This window comes from Hypoxylon fragiforme, assembly GCF_022984875.1.
Source record: "Hypoxylon fragiforme strain CBS 206.31 chromosome Unknown GGS25scaffold_2, whole genome shotgun sequence".
Taxonomy (NCBI): domain Eukaryota; kingdom Fungi; phylum Ascomycota; class Sordariomycetes; order Xylariales; family Hypoxylaceae; genus Hypoxylon; species Hypoxylon fragiforme.
This window is the reverse complement of record NW_026054757.1, coordinates 564,339-576,605: the sequence shown is the minus strand read 5'-3', so window position 1 is coordinate 576,605 and position 12,267 is coordinate 564,339. Positions and strand designations below refer to the sequence as shown.

Here is a 12,267-nt window from a genome sequence, read left to right as displayed (position 1 = left end):
ACCGAACCAGCCAACCAACTAAAACGGTTTTTTTTCTTCTTTCTTTTTCTTTATACCGCCCCCCTTTGCCTCCTTTCCCAGCTCCTCCCCCCTTCTAAGTTAACGGTTGGTTAGGTAGGTATTCTGGTTGTTGTTGTAGTTGTTGATGTTGATGTTCTGGTATGGGGTAGGTAAAATATATATGGCTGCTCTAGCTTTTGCTTCTTCTTCTTCTATTTCGTCTTTCTCGCTCGCTCTCTCTACTGGCTTCATCGCCTGTCCTCTTTCAATGTTCTCTTCATCTTCGTTCTTTTAGTCACACAACATCAATCGACACTTTCGCATATAAGCGTACACTTCTTCTTCTTTACTTTTCTTCCTCATGTCAAGTTAGATAAGGTAAGGCGCCCCTATCGCTTCCCCTTATTATCTATCTCAGCGTCCAGATCGCGCTCCACCATCTCAATGGAGCTCAGGCTGGGAAACCTCTTGGAGAAGTCCTGGATGTAGTCCTCCTTCTCCTTGAAGGTCATATCGAGGATCGGTCGCCCTGGCAACCCGACGCCAGCAAGGTGCTCTTCAGAGCTGCGGTGAGAGGGACCTGGTGTTCGCTGTTGCGGTTGTTTAGGAGGCGATCTCGCCCGGCTACTCCCGGTTGGTAAATTGTTGAGGTGTGTTGGCTTCGGTGGCAGCGTCGGTTTGTTAGGCGAGATGGGGATGGGATCAGGAGCTCGTCCTCTTGTAATGATGGCTTCCGTAGAGGTATTAACGGGCTTGAGCGGAAGAGCAGGACCTTTCCCGCCCGTGACTAGCTTGCGAGGGACTTCGGGAGCTTGCTTCTCTGGCCGAGCTTTTGGCGCGGCGGCATCTGAAAACTTCCCATAGCCTGTTGCTGTACGTTGGACTTGTTGGGAGGATTTCTGAGACTCGTCTAGCAGATTCTGCACGCGGTTCTGTATACTTACTGCTCGCGAGACTCCACCGATACTTTTAGGGAGCGGAGCTGATGAGCCAGCAGCATCTCGTGCCGCCATTCGCTGCTTATAATCAGCTGCTGCCGCCTCCACTCGCCGTTCCTCCTCGGCGAGAGCTTGTGCTTCAAGCTCTCGTCGCATCTCTGGTGTCAGCTCGGGCTCTCCCAGAAGTTGGCCATTATCACTGTGGTCGTCCGTGGCTTCTGATCCAGCAATAGGGGTTAAATCATGGCGTTCCATATCCTTAAGCGGGGAAGGGGTCCTTGCCCCTGAGCCGGAGGGATTACTCTCGAAGCGTTTGAACGCGTCGCCGAATCTGCCTGCTAGGATGTTTTTGGTACCCGCCAAAGAGGAGAGACTAGCTCGCTTCGTATGTTGCTTGGTACCTTTATCCTTCTTCTTTCCCTCAGCGTCTTCCATAGCTCGGAGAAAATCCACATTGGATTCTATCGCTGATTCGTCCTGTGGCTCTAGTCTCGGGGATGAAGAATTCCCTATTAAATTCGGCGAGTAGCTTGGGGAACGGAGGGGCCTAGGAGCTGCCTCTCTTTCTCGAAGATAGTCCATGTCTGATTCAAGATATGTACTGGCCGGTCTGGGACGTCCTCCGATTGACGACGACTTGGTTAAGGGTTCCAGGTGTTCAACACTTGGTCGACTACCTTCTAGTGATGGACGCGACGAAGACGTGTGTCGAGCATGCGACGGTAGTGGTTGCATGGACTCTGCCCGAGGAGCCGGCATAGGCCGCAACGCATAATTGAATTCTGGTCGTTTTTGACCAGTGCCCACTGACTCTTGTTGGCCAGGCAAACTCGGCAGGTGGTTTTGGTCGGCTGGAGGAAATCGATGAACTGGGGGGTAATCTCGAGGAGGTGTGCTGGTCATTGTTCCAGTAGATACCATGGATGGCCTGCTTTGAAATTCTTGCGAAGCGTGCAGCGGAGGGGATGCGATAGCTTGAAGCTCAGGATTACTAGAGATGATAGCTGAAGCACGGCTCATTTCTGAAGGCTGCTTTGGAGGGACAGAACCAGGTTTGTTGACGGATCCGAGGGGCGGTGATGACCTCCGTAGTTCGTTCGCAGCCATTGGCGGCTTTGATCTGCCTAAATCTGTTGATCCTCTTCGGCTTGTTCCCGCCATAGGCTGGGTCCTAGCGAAAGCATCATTCACATGATCCGCAATGCGTTGACCCGGTTGCCTCTGTGAATCTGCAGGAGATGTTGCATTATCAAAGTCGAACTGGGCGCCATGGTCATGTAGGAGAGAGAACTGGTCGAGGGTTGGGAACCTCGATGATAATTCGTCCGCACTGAAATTGCTACCGGTTTTGGAGTCTAGTGCGGCAAATGGATCGCCACTTGTGACTCTTCCCGGGGATGGACTGGGCTTTGATAGATGATTTGGTGCTGCTTGGCTGGTAGCAGATGGTCTACCGCGCCTCATGGGGGTAATATCAGGGATCGTTTGACCTTGAGGTTTTGGCGGCGGAGAATATACTGCACCTATAGCCGTACCTGGCTGTTTTTCACTCCTCGGTTCTGTCCGAGGTTGACCGGTATAAATCTAAGGAATGTCAGTTAGAGTATCACGAAATAGAAGTAGTTTAACGTACATCATGGATAGGCACTTCCCGGCCCTGCATCAAACAGCTTTCCCGGAGTACCTTATAAATGTTAGGTCGAGATCGTAAGTCCTCTCGTAACATGGATGCTTAATGACTGTTCTTAGCGTAATAATCCTTAGACAGAGGATGCCATCGCTTACCGATTAGTTGTTTTAATCTATCTGAGAATATCGGGTAGCTAGGATATTTGAAGCTTGCATTCAAAATGGCCAGCTGCCCTTGATCCTCAAAGGGTGTAGTATAGTAGCATAGTTTGTAAAGCAGGACTCCCAGAGCCCAGATGTCTGACTTTTCATCTATCGGCTGCTTTCGGTATACGTCAATCATCTCCGGGCTTCTGTATTGCAATGTAGTATGTCTTTGGATGTCTTCATCCACTAAGCGGCATTCTGTGACAGTCTGGGGTGCGGCTTTGGGCGGTGCGGCCGAACCGAAATCACACAGCTTAAACTTCTTCCTCGAGCCAGAAATCGTAATGAGGACGTTTTCGACTTTCAAATCCCTATGTAACAGGGGTGGCTTGAGATAATGCATACAAGCAACACCCTCTGCAACGTCGGAGAAGATATTTAGGATCTCGGGTTCAGTAAGACGGTGCTGCAGTCGTGTATTCATAAAGTCGATCAAGCCACCCCCGTTGCAGTACTCCATGAGCAGGAAGACCTCGTAACCCCCCCCTCCATTCAGCTCGGATGCGTGCGAATCGATATATGTAACAATGGTTCGGTGTCCCTTAAGCCTTTTCATAGTCTCAACCTCTGTCCGCATGCCGCGGAGCGTCTCCCTATCCGGCACGGCAACCCTCTTCAATACGGCCTGGTCGGTTCCGTCGACGGGGCGTTGCAGTTTTACCAGGTAAACGTGTGCAAAGCCGCCCTCTGAAAGGTATTTCTGGATCACCACCCTATGATTACCGACTTGGATCTTGGTTCCCGGGGCAAAGGTGCCAGCGGGAGCAGGCGGTCCTTGTATGGGCATTTGAGCATGCATCTGCATTGGCGCACCATAAGCAGCCTGGTGGTCAGGGCGGGAGGCAGCCATTGGGATGGTGTTTCCGTAGGAGGCCATACTAACGGTTCAAAACTTAGGGGTATATTCGTTGGTAAAGGGAGATGGGGTGGGAGTCGGTAAAGGTAAAGGATAGCAGCGGTCGGGGGGTTTATCTTTCACGATCGTGGCATGGAGGAAGATAGCATGCGCCTTGCAGCTATAATTGACGCATATCCATACGGAAGAGTAAGCTACTGATGTTCACAGTGAATAAATTCAAGTATGCGCCTCCAAGATGCAAAAAAACAGGCGATGTCTTGGGAAATGGTTGTTGGTACCTAGAAACGTTTCTTCGTTTCTTCGTCTTTTGTATACTGGAGTCCAAGTTTTGGTTGGTAGTGGTAAGTGGTAGTGTTAATAGTAGTTGTTAATGCACCGTACTAAGGTTATAGTACTTTGTAGTGAATCCGTAGGGGTAATCAAGTCCCATTTGTCCAGCTGTTTCGTAACAGCCTGTGCCACCTGTAATTGTTCCCCACTAGATCCCCTATTGATAAGTACAGTTTAAGCCGGCTTAGCCAGCCCGGCAGATTATCGGAATCTGACTAACTATGTATCTACCTAGTACCTAAGGTACTTACTACCTAGTACTACCCAGTACTTATGTACCCTAGGTTGGTAAGTTTGGAAATCTAATAGTTAAATTCAATGGATGCTACTTGTTCTAGTTAGCCGCTAACAAACTACACAGCCAACAGTTACCCAATATTATATTAGATTAGCAACACATCACTGCATCAGATAACAATTGATGTACATACACATATGCATGAAGGTACCATTGTTTGTATGGTATTGATACATATAGACATGCACTCATTACCTACATAAGTATGTAATCATGGAATTCAATCTTTAAAACGTTGCGTTCCAATATCGAAGACTATGCCAAGAGTGCTACAAATGATCGTAGACATTGCCTACATGTAAGCTAGGCTAAGCCCTTGCACCTCCAGGGCTGTCACTAACAACTGCAGGCATAGCATACAACAAACCCAGGTACGAATAAAACAAGCATCCAGAACTCCAGTTTGCTTTTATGAACCTCTGGTCTAATATATCATATGTATGTAGGTAGGTAGATTACAATATCCTATCTATGGGTACGCAGTGATACACTTTTCAAGATGAAAATAGTTTACACGCTCAGCTCGACCCGGAGCTTCCTTCCCCATTCCCCCTCCCGTGGTTTTGGCCACCACTACCACCACCACCATCGAGGAGTAGTTTAGGCTTGATGAAATCCTCATCAAGCTGTCTAAATAACGCGTGGGGATCAGGGGCGGTGAGTAATTGTTTGAAAGCTGCTCTGGCAGAAACGGGAGCTGCCTCCCGATGACCTGATGTTGGGTATGAGAATACCCCTTCTTCTTCCGATGTACCGCCGGGCGTGAGGATAGGGCTCGACCTACTACGAGAAGACTTGCGCGCAGGGGGCGGCAGATCCGACGTGTCTATATCACTCCCTAGATCTGAGTCCGTCACGCTACCGTTACGACCCAAGAGATCCGCTCGTTCAGTCTCATCACCAGAAGCTGGACGAGCCCCCTTACGACTCGAGCTTCCAGCGCGCGAGGTTGGGAATGATGGCGATCGATGCCCGGATACGTAGCTGCCTCGTTCTGGGCCTGTGGCTGCGCGAGATCTCCCGGAACCCACACGGTCAAGACGTACCGATCCATTCCTCTGCCTGGGGTTATACCCAATTCCGTTCCCAGACCGCTTGTAATAAGAGCCCCCTGGTGCCGCCTCAATATCGAACTCATCGTCACTATCAACTTCTTCTACAACCCCGGTTCTGATACCTAGTATTTCTAACATTCGTGCCGTAGTGCCGCCAAATATGATAACGGTGAGCACCACCACAACAAGCACGGTCGCTCGAAGTGCATATTTGTTAGTTGCCTTCAATACCGCAGCCAATGCTACACCGACAGCACCCCGCAAACCGGCCCAAAATAGCATGGCTTGGTAATTGTATGGTAGCTCATCGGCAACCTCTCTACCTTGTCGGCGCGCTCGGTAGTGATGGTACCAGTTGATTGCCTTTGATAAAGGAAATACAGCTACCCATCGCGCCGCGCAAACGGCAACAATAGTGACAATGATTAAAGGCGGTTGGAATTGTAAGTCGTTGTCCGTGAATAGCGACAACCCTAAATAGATGAAAATAAAATTCTCAGATAACTGCGCCAATATCTGAAAGAAGTACTTGGTACTGAGTTGTGTTCGTCGCGACATGTTGAAATAAGCATAGTGTTTGAGAGTGATACCACAAAATAGTAGTGACACGATGCCTGTCGTTCAAGTTTTAGTTCCTGGTTCATATGCAAAGGATAATGAATTGGGCAGTCCGTACCTGATTGCCTTACTGCCTGAGCGAAGAAATAACTTGCGTATGAGACTAACACAACCATGCAAGTCTCAATCTGAGGGTATCTTCTAATATACGTGAATTTGAGGGCGAGCGCAGTACCAACACCAAAAAGGACACCAATGAGTAAACTTCCGAAGAAATTGAGCAAGAAAAGGCCCACACCCTCGAAGAAGTTGATAAAGCCGTATGTTTCTTCAGCGCCACCCTTGTAGCTCTGCGCGGTTTCGAAAATAACAATAGCAATAGCATCGTTTAGGATGGATTCACCAAAAATCACAGTATATAGCTTGGGGTCCACTTTGTAGGTGTTGAAAATGGCCAGGATGGTGACAGGATCAGTGGCAGACAACGTTGCGCCAACAGAGATGGCATCAACAAATGTCATATCCAACCCCTCCAACGGTATTCGAGTATACAGCCATAGTATAAGGCCTATTACGACGGCGGATAAGAAGGTTCCGGCAAAAGCGAAGGTCAAAATGGTGCCGATATTTCGAAAAAAGTTGGCTTGGTGTAATTCGTAACCCGAGTTTAGAATAATGGGCGGGAGGAGAAGGTTGAAGAAGATCTGGTAATCAAAGCTCACAAGCTGTTGAATAGAGTGGCCAGTGCTAACTCGAAGAATCAACCCAACCGTCATTCCTAGTATCAATTATTAGTTGATTGTTGCGATCGTTTTCTTCTCGATTTTCTCGGGGCGGGGAATATGGAACCAACCAGCAAATATCGAGATGACTGTTTCGTGGACAGCTTGGACTTTCTTCTGTTGTAGTATATAGCTCGTAAAGAAGGCTATGAGGAGGAGTATGACGGATATGAGGAGGGCTCTTGATGCGAATACCTCCTTGTCCCCATCCTCGGGTTCTGTTACGCAATGTTAGATGGAGGGGGATTGACTAGTGGGAGGGTCGAGCTGCGCAACGAGATGTTGGATCAATTCCATACCATCGGGATCCGTTTCCTCTTCCGCTCGTCCTACAGTATATCAATCATATTAGAAGATATTAATCATAAGAGCACATATTCAACATACGAGCAAGCTCCATGACGGAGCTAGCGATTTCTGTGAGCATGATCGCGACACGGATAGTGAGGGCCTCAGGTGGGTGATTGAAGGCTTGGCAAGATAAAGGCCTTTCGCTCCAAAGCGAGCACTGAATAATCGGCGTGTGAACTCATATACGTAGGAGGTTCGCAATGCTGGAACAAGAAAACGGGATGAATGGCAGTTGTGCTGAAGCTGTGAAGGTCGGTTTTTTGGTATTGCGCTTAATTAATTATAGAACATTGATGTTGAATTCGATAGTTTGGCTCAACATTGAATGTGATCTGCTGCAGCCGCAAGGTGTAGTCAGTTCCAGAATGTTACGTATCAGGTATGTATGTACCTAGGTACATTTGCCAGGGGCCTTGTTAATCTACTCATTATGTACATATTTACTCTCAATAACTGCACCTCTAAGCTGCTTTATGTAATATAAGTACTAACTGTGTATGGCATCGGTGCCCACTTAGCGTGTAACTAGTGGTTATTCTCAGAGACTCAGAGTCTCAGACACTTTATGATGTAAAAAGTAGTTGACCTAACTACCCACTAACTAACCCCTTTTAGAGTATGGAGTGCCAAGTACTAATAAGTATGCACTAGCACTTGCCGTTTTGTCCGTTACCAACTGTTAAACAGATAAGAACAGGTGCAAATTGGAACTTACCAGATCCAAACTCCACTATTATACGATATTATGTAGACTTTGGACCCGGAAATCGGAAGCTGCTATTTCTTCTTATGCCCTTTACGTCGCCAAGTGCCTGATGTCATCGCTTCCCGTCCTGTCACAATATTCCCAGCCTCGGCATTCCGACTTGTCAAAGAAGGTCATGGGCAATTATGCGGTGTCTCAGGAACCTATTAAGTGTTGATAGTATTTTGTATAATATCTCTTGTTAGAACCATTTTTGAACCAATTACTACATGCCACCATTCAAACATTTTGGTCGAATCTCGTGCTGCCGCCTCGAGTCCTGACCGCGTGACGACCAATATTGGGGGGTCACGACCTTATGTACCTGCCTACTTACCAGGTACCAACTACCTAGGTACATTAACCAAATGTTGGTCTAGACATCACGGCTAAATTCCCCCGAATCCCCAGACTTGCCGAATCCCTTCTACATACATACATACATAATACCTATACCTACACCATTTACTATATTGTATACAAGTTGTATACATAGGTAATTTATAACTTCTCTTTGACGTGCTTAACTAAGTCAGCAGCATACTTGCGCAAATCCATCGAAAATTGTCGAAAATAATAACCACTACCTCCTCCCCCCATTCTTGGACTCTCTCTCCTCCACTATAGTCAACAAACTCCCACTTCCATCGTCCGATTTTATATTATTCGAAACTAGTTGCGGATCGCGGAAGCGGTTCCATTCAATCGAATGACCTCGTCACTGTTGAGCTCCACGTCCGCGGACCCCGAATCTTCCTCAAGCCGCCAATATGATTCATCCCTGAAACCCGATAATTATGCTGACCCAGCCTGGTCAGAAAGTACGATACGAGTCAACACTGGAGAAGCTCCAGAGTCAGATAGGCTCAATGAACACTCTCCTCTTCTCTCTCCCAGCAGGGCTGGGGGTGATTCTTTTGACCGAGAACACGCGCAACAAACCGAACAAGATCAATTTCAACAAACCAAAAGCATATGGTACCTTTTACTCTTGACCATCAGTATTGGAGGATTGCAAGTTGCCTGGGCCGTGGAACTTTCCAATGGCACGCCCTACCTACTGTCACTCGGCCTCAGCAAGTCGTTTATGGCTTTGGTGTGGGTTGCTGGTCCCATCACCGGCACCCTAGTTCAGCCGTACATCGGCATGCTTAGTGATAATTGCAGGTTGCCTTGGGGGAAACGCAAACCATTCATGATTGGAGGTGCTATTTCTACCGTGTTGTCCCTAATGTTTCTCGCCTGGATTCGAGAAATCGTCGGGGGCATACTAGCATTATTTGGAGCAGATCCCGAATCTCATGGAGTAAAGGTGACGATCATTGTTACGGCTGTCATCTGGATCTATGTCCTTGATGTTGCCGTTAACACGGTTCAGGCATCCATTCGAGCTTTTATTGTTGACTGTGCGCCATCTCATCAACAAGAAGCTGCCAACTCAATGGCTAGCAGGCTAGTTGGTGTTGGCAACATTATTGGATACATCGCCGGTGGTATTAATCTACCGAGATACTTCTGGTGGTTCGGAAGCTCTCAGTTTAAGGATCTCTGCGCCATCGCGAGCATTGCGCTCCTCTCCACAATCTTTTTGAGTACGACCTTAATTCGTGAACGAAACCCTCGACTCGAAGGACGTCCTGCCGAGAAAGTTGGCTTAGTTTCCTTCTTTGTCAGGATTTTTGCCTCTATTAAGAAGCTTCCTCCCCAGGTTTCCAAAGTTTGTGGCGTCCAGATAGCGGCATGGATCGGCTTCTTTCCAATGCTTTTCTACACATCATCCTACATCGGGGAGATCTACGTCGAGCCCTTTTTGGAAGAGAACCCTCACATGACTCCAGAAGAGCTGGACGAGCTTTACGAGAGGGCTACCCGGGTTGGTACTTTCGCCTTATTAATTTTCGCCATTACCAGCTTAGCAACCAATGTACTACTCCCTTTCTTCATCGACCCAACTTATGATAACAATCCCGTTGTCGGCAGCAAGGCCCCTGGCGAAGCACCTGGAGTCCTCGGGGGGTCGTTATCCGATGGTAAAAGTTTTCTGGCTCGCTTGGTCATTCCTGGGTTCACACTGCGGAGAGCTTGGCTATTATCCGAAATTCTGTTCGCCGGAGCCATGTTTTGTACAGTGCTTGTCCGAAGCGTTGAAGCAGCAACTTTCCTCATCGGCCTCATCGGTATCACGTGGGCTTTGGCACTTTGGGCGCCGTGGGCTATCATTAGTGCGGAAATAAGTCGCCGTGACATTCTTTACCGAGCCCGGAAGCAGCAGATGCGGTCGCTCGCACAAGGTGAACAACTGGATATCGATAGTCCTACTGACGGGCTTCTCGATCAAGAGTCCCGCTTGCAAGCTGATGAGGATGAGCCAGATCAAGCCGGTGTCATTCTCGGAATTCACAATATGGCTATTGCATCGCCACAATTTATCGCTACCCTTGGTTCCAGTGTCATCTTCCGCTTCTTCCAAAAGCCCAGAGGTGTCCCTGGCGATCATAGTATGGCTATCGTCTTAGCCTGTGGTGGCTTCTTCGCGCTCATAGCCGCCTATCTTATCCACAGAATCAACGATGACATGTCATTACCAGAGGCCGCACTCTTCGCCGCGGAACAGGGTGACCCAGAGGAGTCTCGGCCGAGCACATCACATAGTAAGAAAAGTTTTGACCAACCGAGAGCTAGCTTAGATCGAGCAAATGGGGCTAGAAGCAGCAGTTTCGGCGCCGGATTAGAATACTGAGGATCCTTTAGGTGGCTTATGTCCACAAATTACCATAGACAATACCCATCGACCAGTTCGTTCAGATTATGATATACCCCCCTGTTATTCATCGTCCATTCAACACCTTGTAACTCATAGGAAGCAATGTACGGTATTTTTCATCAGTTTTTGGGTTTTCGGTTCGTTTCTGAGGGTTCGGGATGATCTAGATTCAGATTGCCTACATCAGGACTAACAAATGTTGTTTATGTGTGGAATGATATATGTATCTGTGATTTAGCGCACGAGGTTATTTTTAATATATTAATATACCTGTGTATCTGTATGAAGTTAGGCCACCGTTTAATCTGAATTGAAAAGTCATTGTAGAAGCATAGGCTAAATTCTGCAATAGATACCCCCCCACGTTTAATATGATCTTATTCCGGGGTATATTTATCATCGGGGCCTTCTATCCGCAGTTCGCTACGAACTCCCACAAGCTTTCCTGGCTACGGACCGGCCTACCAGGTTTATATTGGATCTAGACCGTACCTGAATGGTCTATGGAATAGAGCCCCGACCATGAGCAGCTCTCCCCGGTTAGGGTGCCCAATAACCTGGTAGAATATTACCAGCAGGTCAATTTCACAGAGGTATATATAGCCCTGCTTGACCACCAGGAACCTAGTCCTGCTACCATGACAGTCACGGCTCAGTTTTTTTACCACCATCAGCATAACTATCGTCTCTCTCATTTCTAAGGGTCCGCACATCAGTCACTACACTTCTCACCATGAAGTTCACCCTAGCATCGGCGCTCGCCACAGCCGCCCGCGCCGCCGTGCTCTGGGACGGGCGCTTCAACGACATGGCCGCCTCGACGGACCTGAACAAGTGGTCGTGGTCGAACCAGGTGGGGCCGTACCAGTACTACATCCACGGCTCCGGGTCCGTCGACAAGTACGTCAACCTGTCGCCGGACTTCAAGAACCCGGCCGACACCGTGTCGAAGCAGGGGGCCAGGTTCACCCTCGACAGCACCGCGTTCTGGAACGGCCAGAACATGCGCCGCACGGAACTCATCCCCCAGACGAAGGCGGCGATCAATGCGGGCAAGGTGTGGTACCATTTCAGCGTCATGCGGAAGGAGGCGAATGCGCCGTCGGTGAACAGGGAGCACCAGATCTGCTTCTTTGAGAGCCACTTTGTCGAGCTGAAGTATGGGTGGATTTCGGGGGAGCAGGGGGCGGAGAACCCGAATTTGCAGTTGTGAGTACTCTTTTTCCTTGCCTTGGAATTATGTAGCAACAGTGATAGCGAAAAAAAAAAAAAAAAAAAAAAAAAAAAAAAAAAAGACTAACCCCCCCTTTTCCAAAAAAAAAAGCATGGTCTCCCAAACCTCCAAATGGAAGACGGAGTGGAAGCCCTCGGTGTGGCACAACGTCGCCTTCGAGATCGACTTCGGCAGCGGCACCGTCGGCCTCTGGCACTCGGAGGGCGGCGACCCGCTGGTCCAGACCGTCGCCCCCGTCAAGACGTCCGCGTCCTCCAACGGCGCCGACTGGCATCTTGGGGTCTTGGAGCTCCCGAGGTCCGGGTACGGTGATGCGGTGGAGGACTTTTACTTCTCGGGGGTTTATGTGGAGAGCGGCGCGATCACGACGGCGGTGGGGGGCCCGGGTATGTGATTTTTTCTTTCTTTGGAGATTATGGCTTCCCCCCTCCCCCCCCCCTTTTATGCGTGGTTCTACCTACGTTACTATGGCTAATATGGGTTTTCTCAGCTGCGTGATATTCGTGTCGTGGGGTTT

The 12,267-nt window shown here is 48.7% G+C and overlaps 4 protein-coding genes across 4 annotated transcripts; 2 read left to right on the top strand and 2 right to left on the bottom strand.

The window, feature by feature from the left end:
• Positions 1–389: 389 nt before the first annotated feature.
• GGS25DRAFT_517835 (kinase-like protein) lies at positions 390–3,651 on the bottom strand (the record flags this gene model as incomplete). Its single annotated transcript, XM_049263446.1, has 3 exons — positions 390–2,522; positions 2,572–2,669; positions 2,724–3,651. 3 exons carry the CDS (start codon positions 3,649–3,651, stop codon positions 390–392), a joined length of 3,159 nt encoding a protein of 1,052 aa, XP_049119703.1.
• Positions 3,652–4,484: 833 nt separating this feature from the next.
• On the bottom strand, positions 4,485–7,339 carry GGS25DRAFT_473899 (Sodium/hydrogen exchanger family-domain-containing protein). The gene is made up of 7 exons (XM_049259580.1): positions 7,044–7,339; positions 6,956–6,985; positions 6,728–6,874; positions 5,993–6,652; positions 4,711–5,930; positions 4,612–4,635; positions 4,485–4,560 (listed from the first exon to the last, which is right to left on the bottom strand). The coding sequence occupies exons 1-5, from the start codon at positions 7,081–7,083 to the stop codon at positions 4,780–4,782; spliced, it is 2,028 nt and encodes a 675-aa protein (XP_049119702.1). The 5' UTR covers positions 7,084–7,339; the 3' UTR covers positions 4,485–4,560; positions 4,612–4,635; positions 4,711–4,779.
• Positions 7,340–7,754: 415 nt separating this feature from the next.
• GGS25DRAFT_473896 (uncharacterized protein) lies at positions 7,755–10,799 on the top strand. The gene is made up of 2 exons (XM_049259579.1): positions 7,755–8,107; positions 8,164–10,799. The coding sequence occupies exon 2, from the start codon at positions 8,462–8,464 to the stop codon at positions 10,490–10,492; it is 2,031 nt and encodes a 676-aa protein (XP_049119701.1). The 5' UTR covers positions 7,755–8,107; positions 8,164–8,461; the 3' UTR covers positions 10,493–10,799.
• A 450-nt stretch (positions 10,800–11,249) lies between these two features.
• GGS25DRAFT_517832 (uncharacterized protein) lies at positions 11,250–12,144 on the top strand (the record flags this gene model as incomplete). The annotated part of the gene is made up of 2 exons (XM_049263445.1): positions 11,250–11,725; positions 11,841–12,144. The coding sequence occupies 2 exons, from the start codon at positions 11,250–11,252 to the stop codon at positions 12,142–12,144; spliced, it is 780 nt and encodes a 259-aa protein (XP_049119700.1).
• Positions 12,145–12,267: the final 123 nt, after the last annotated feature.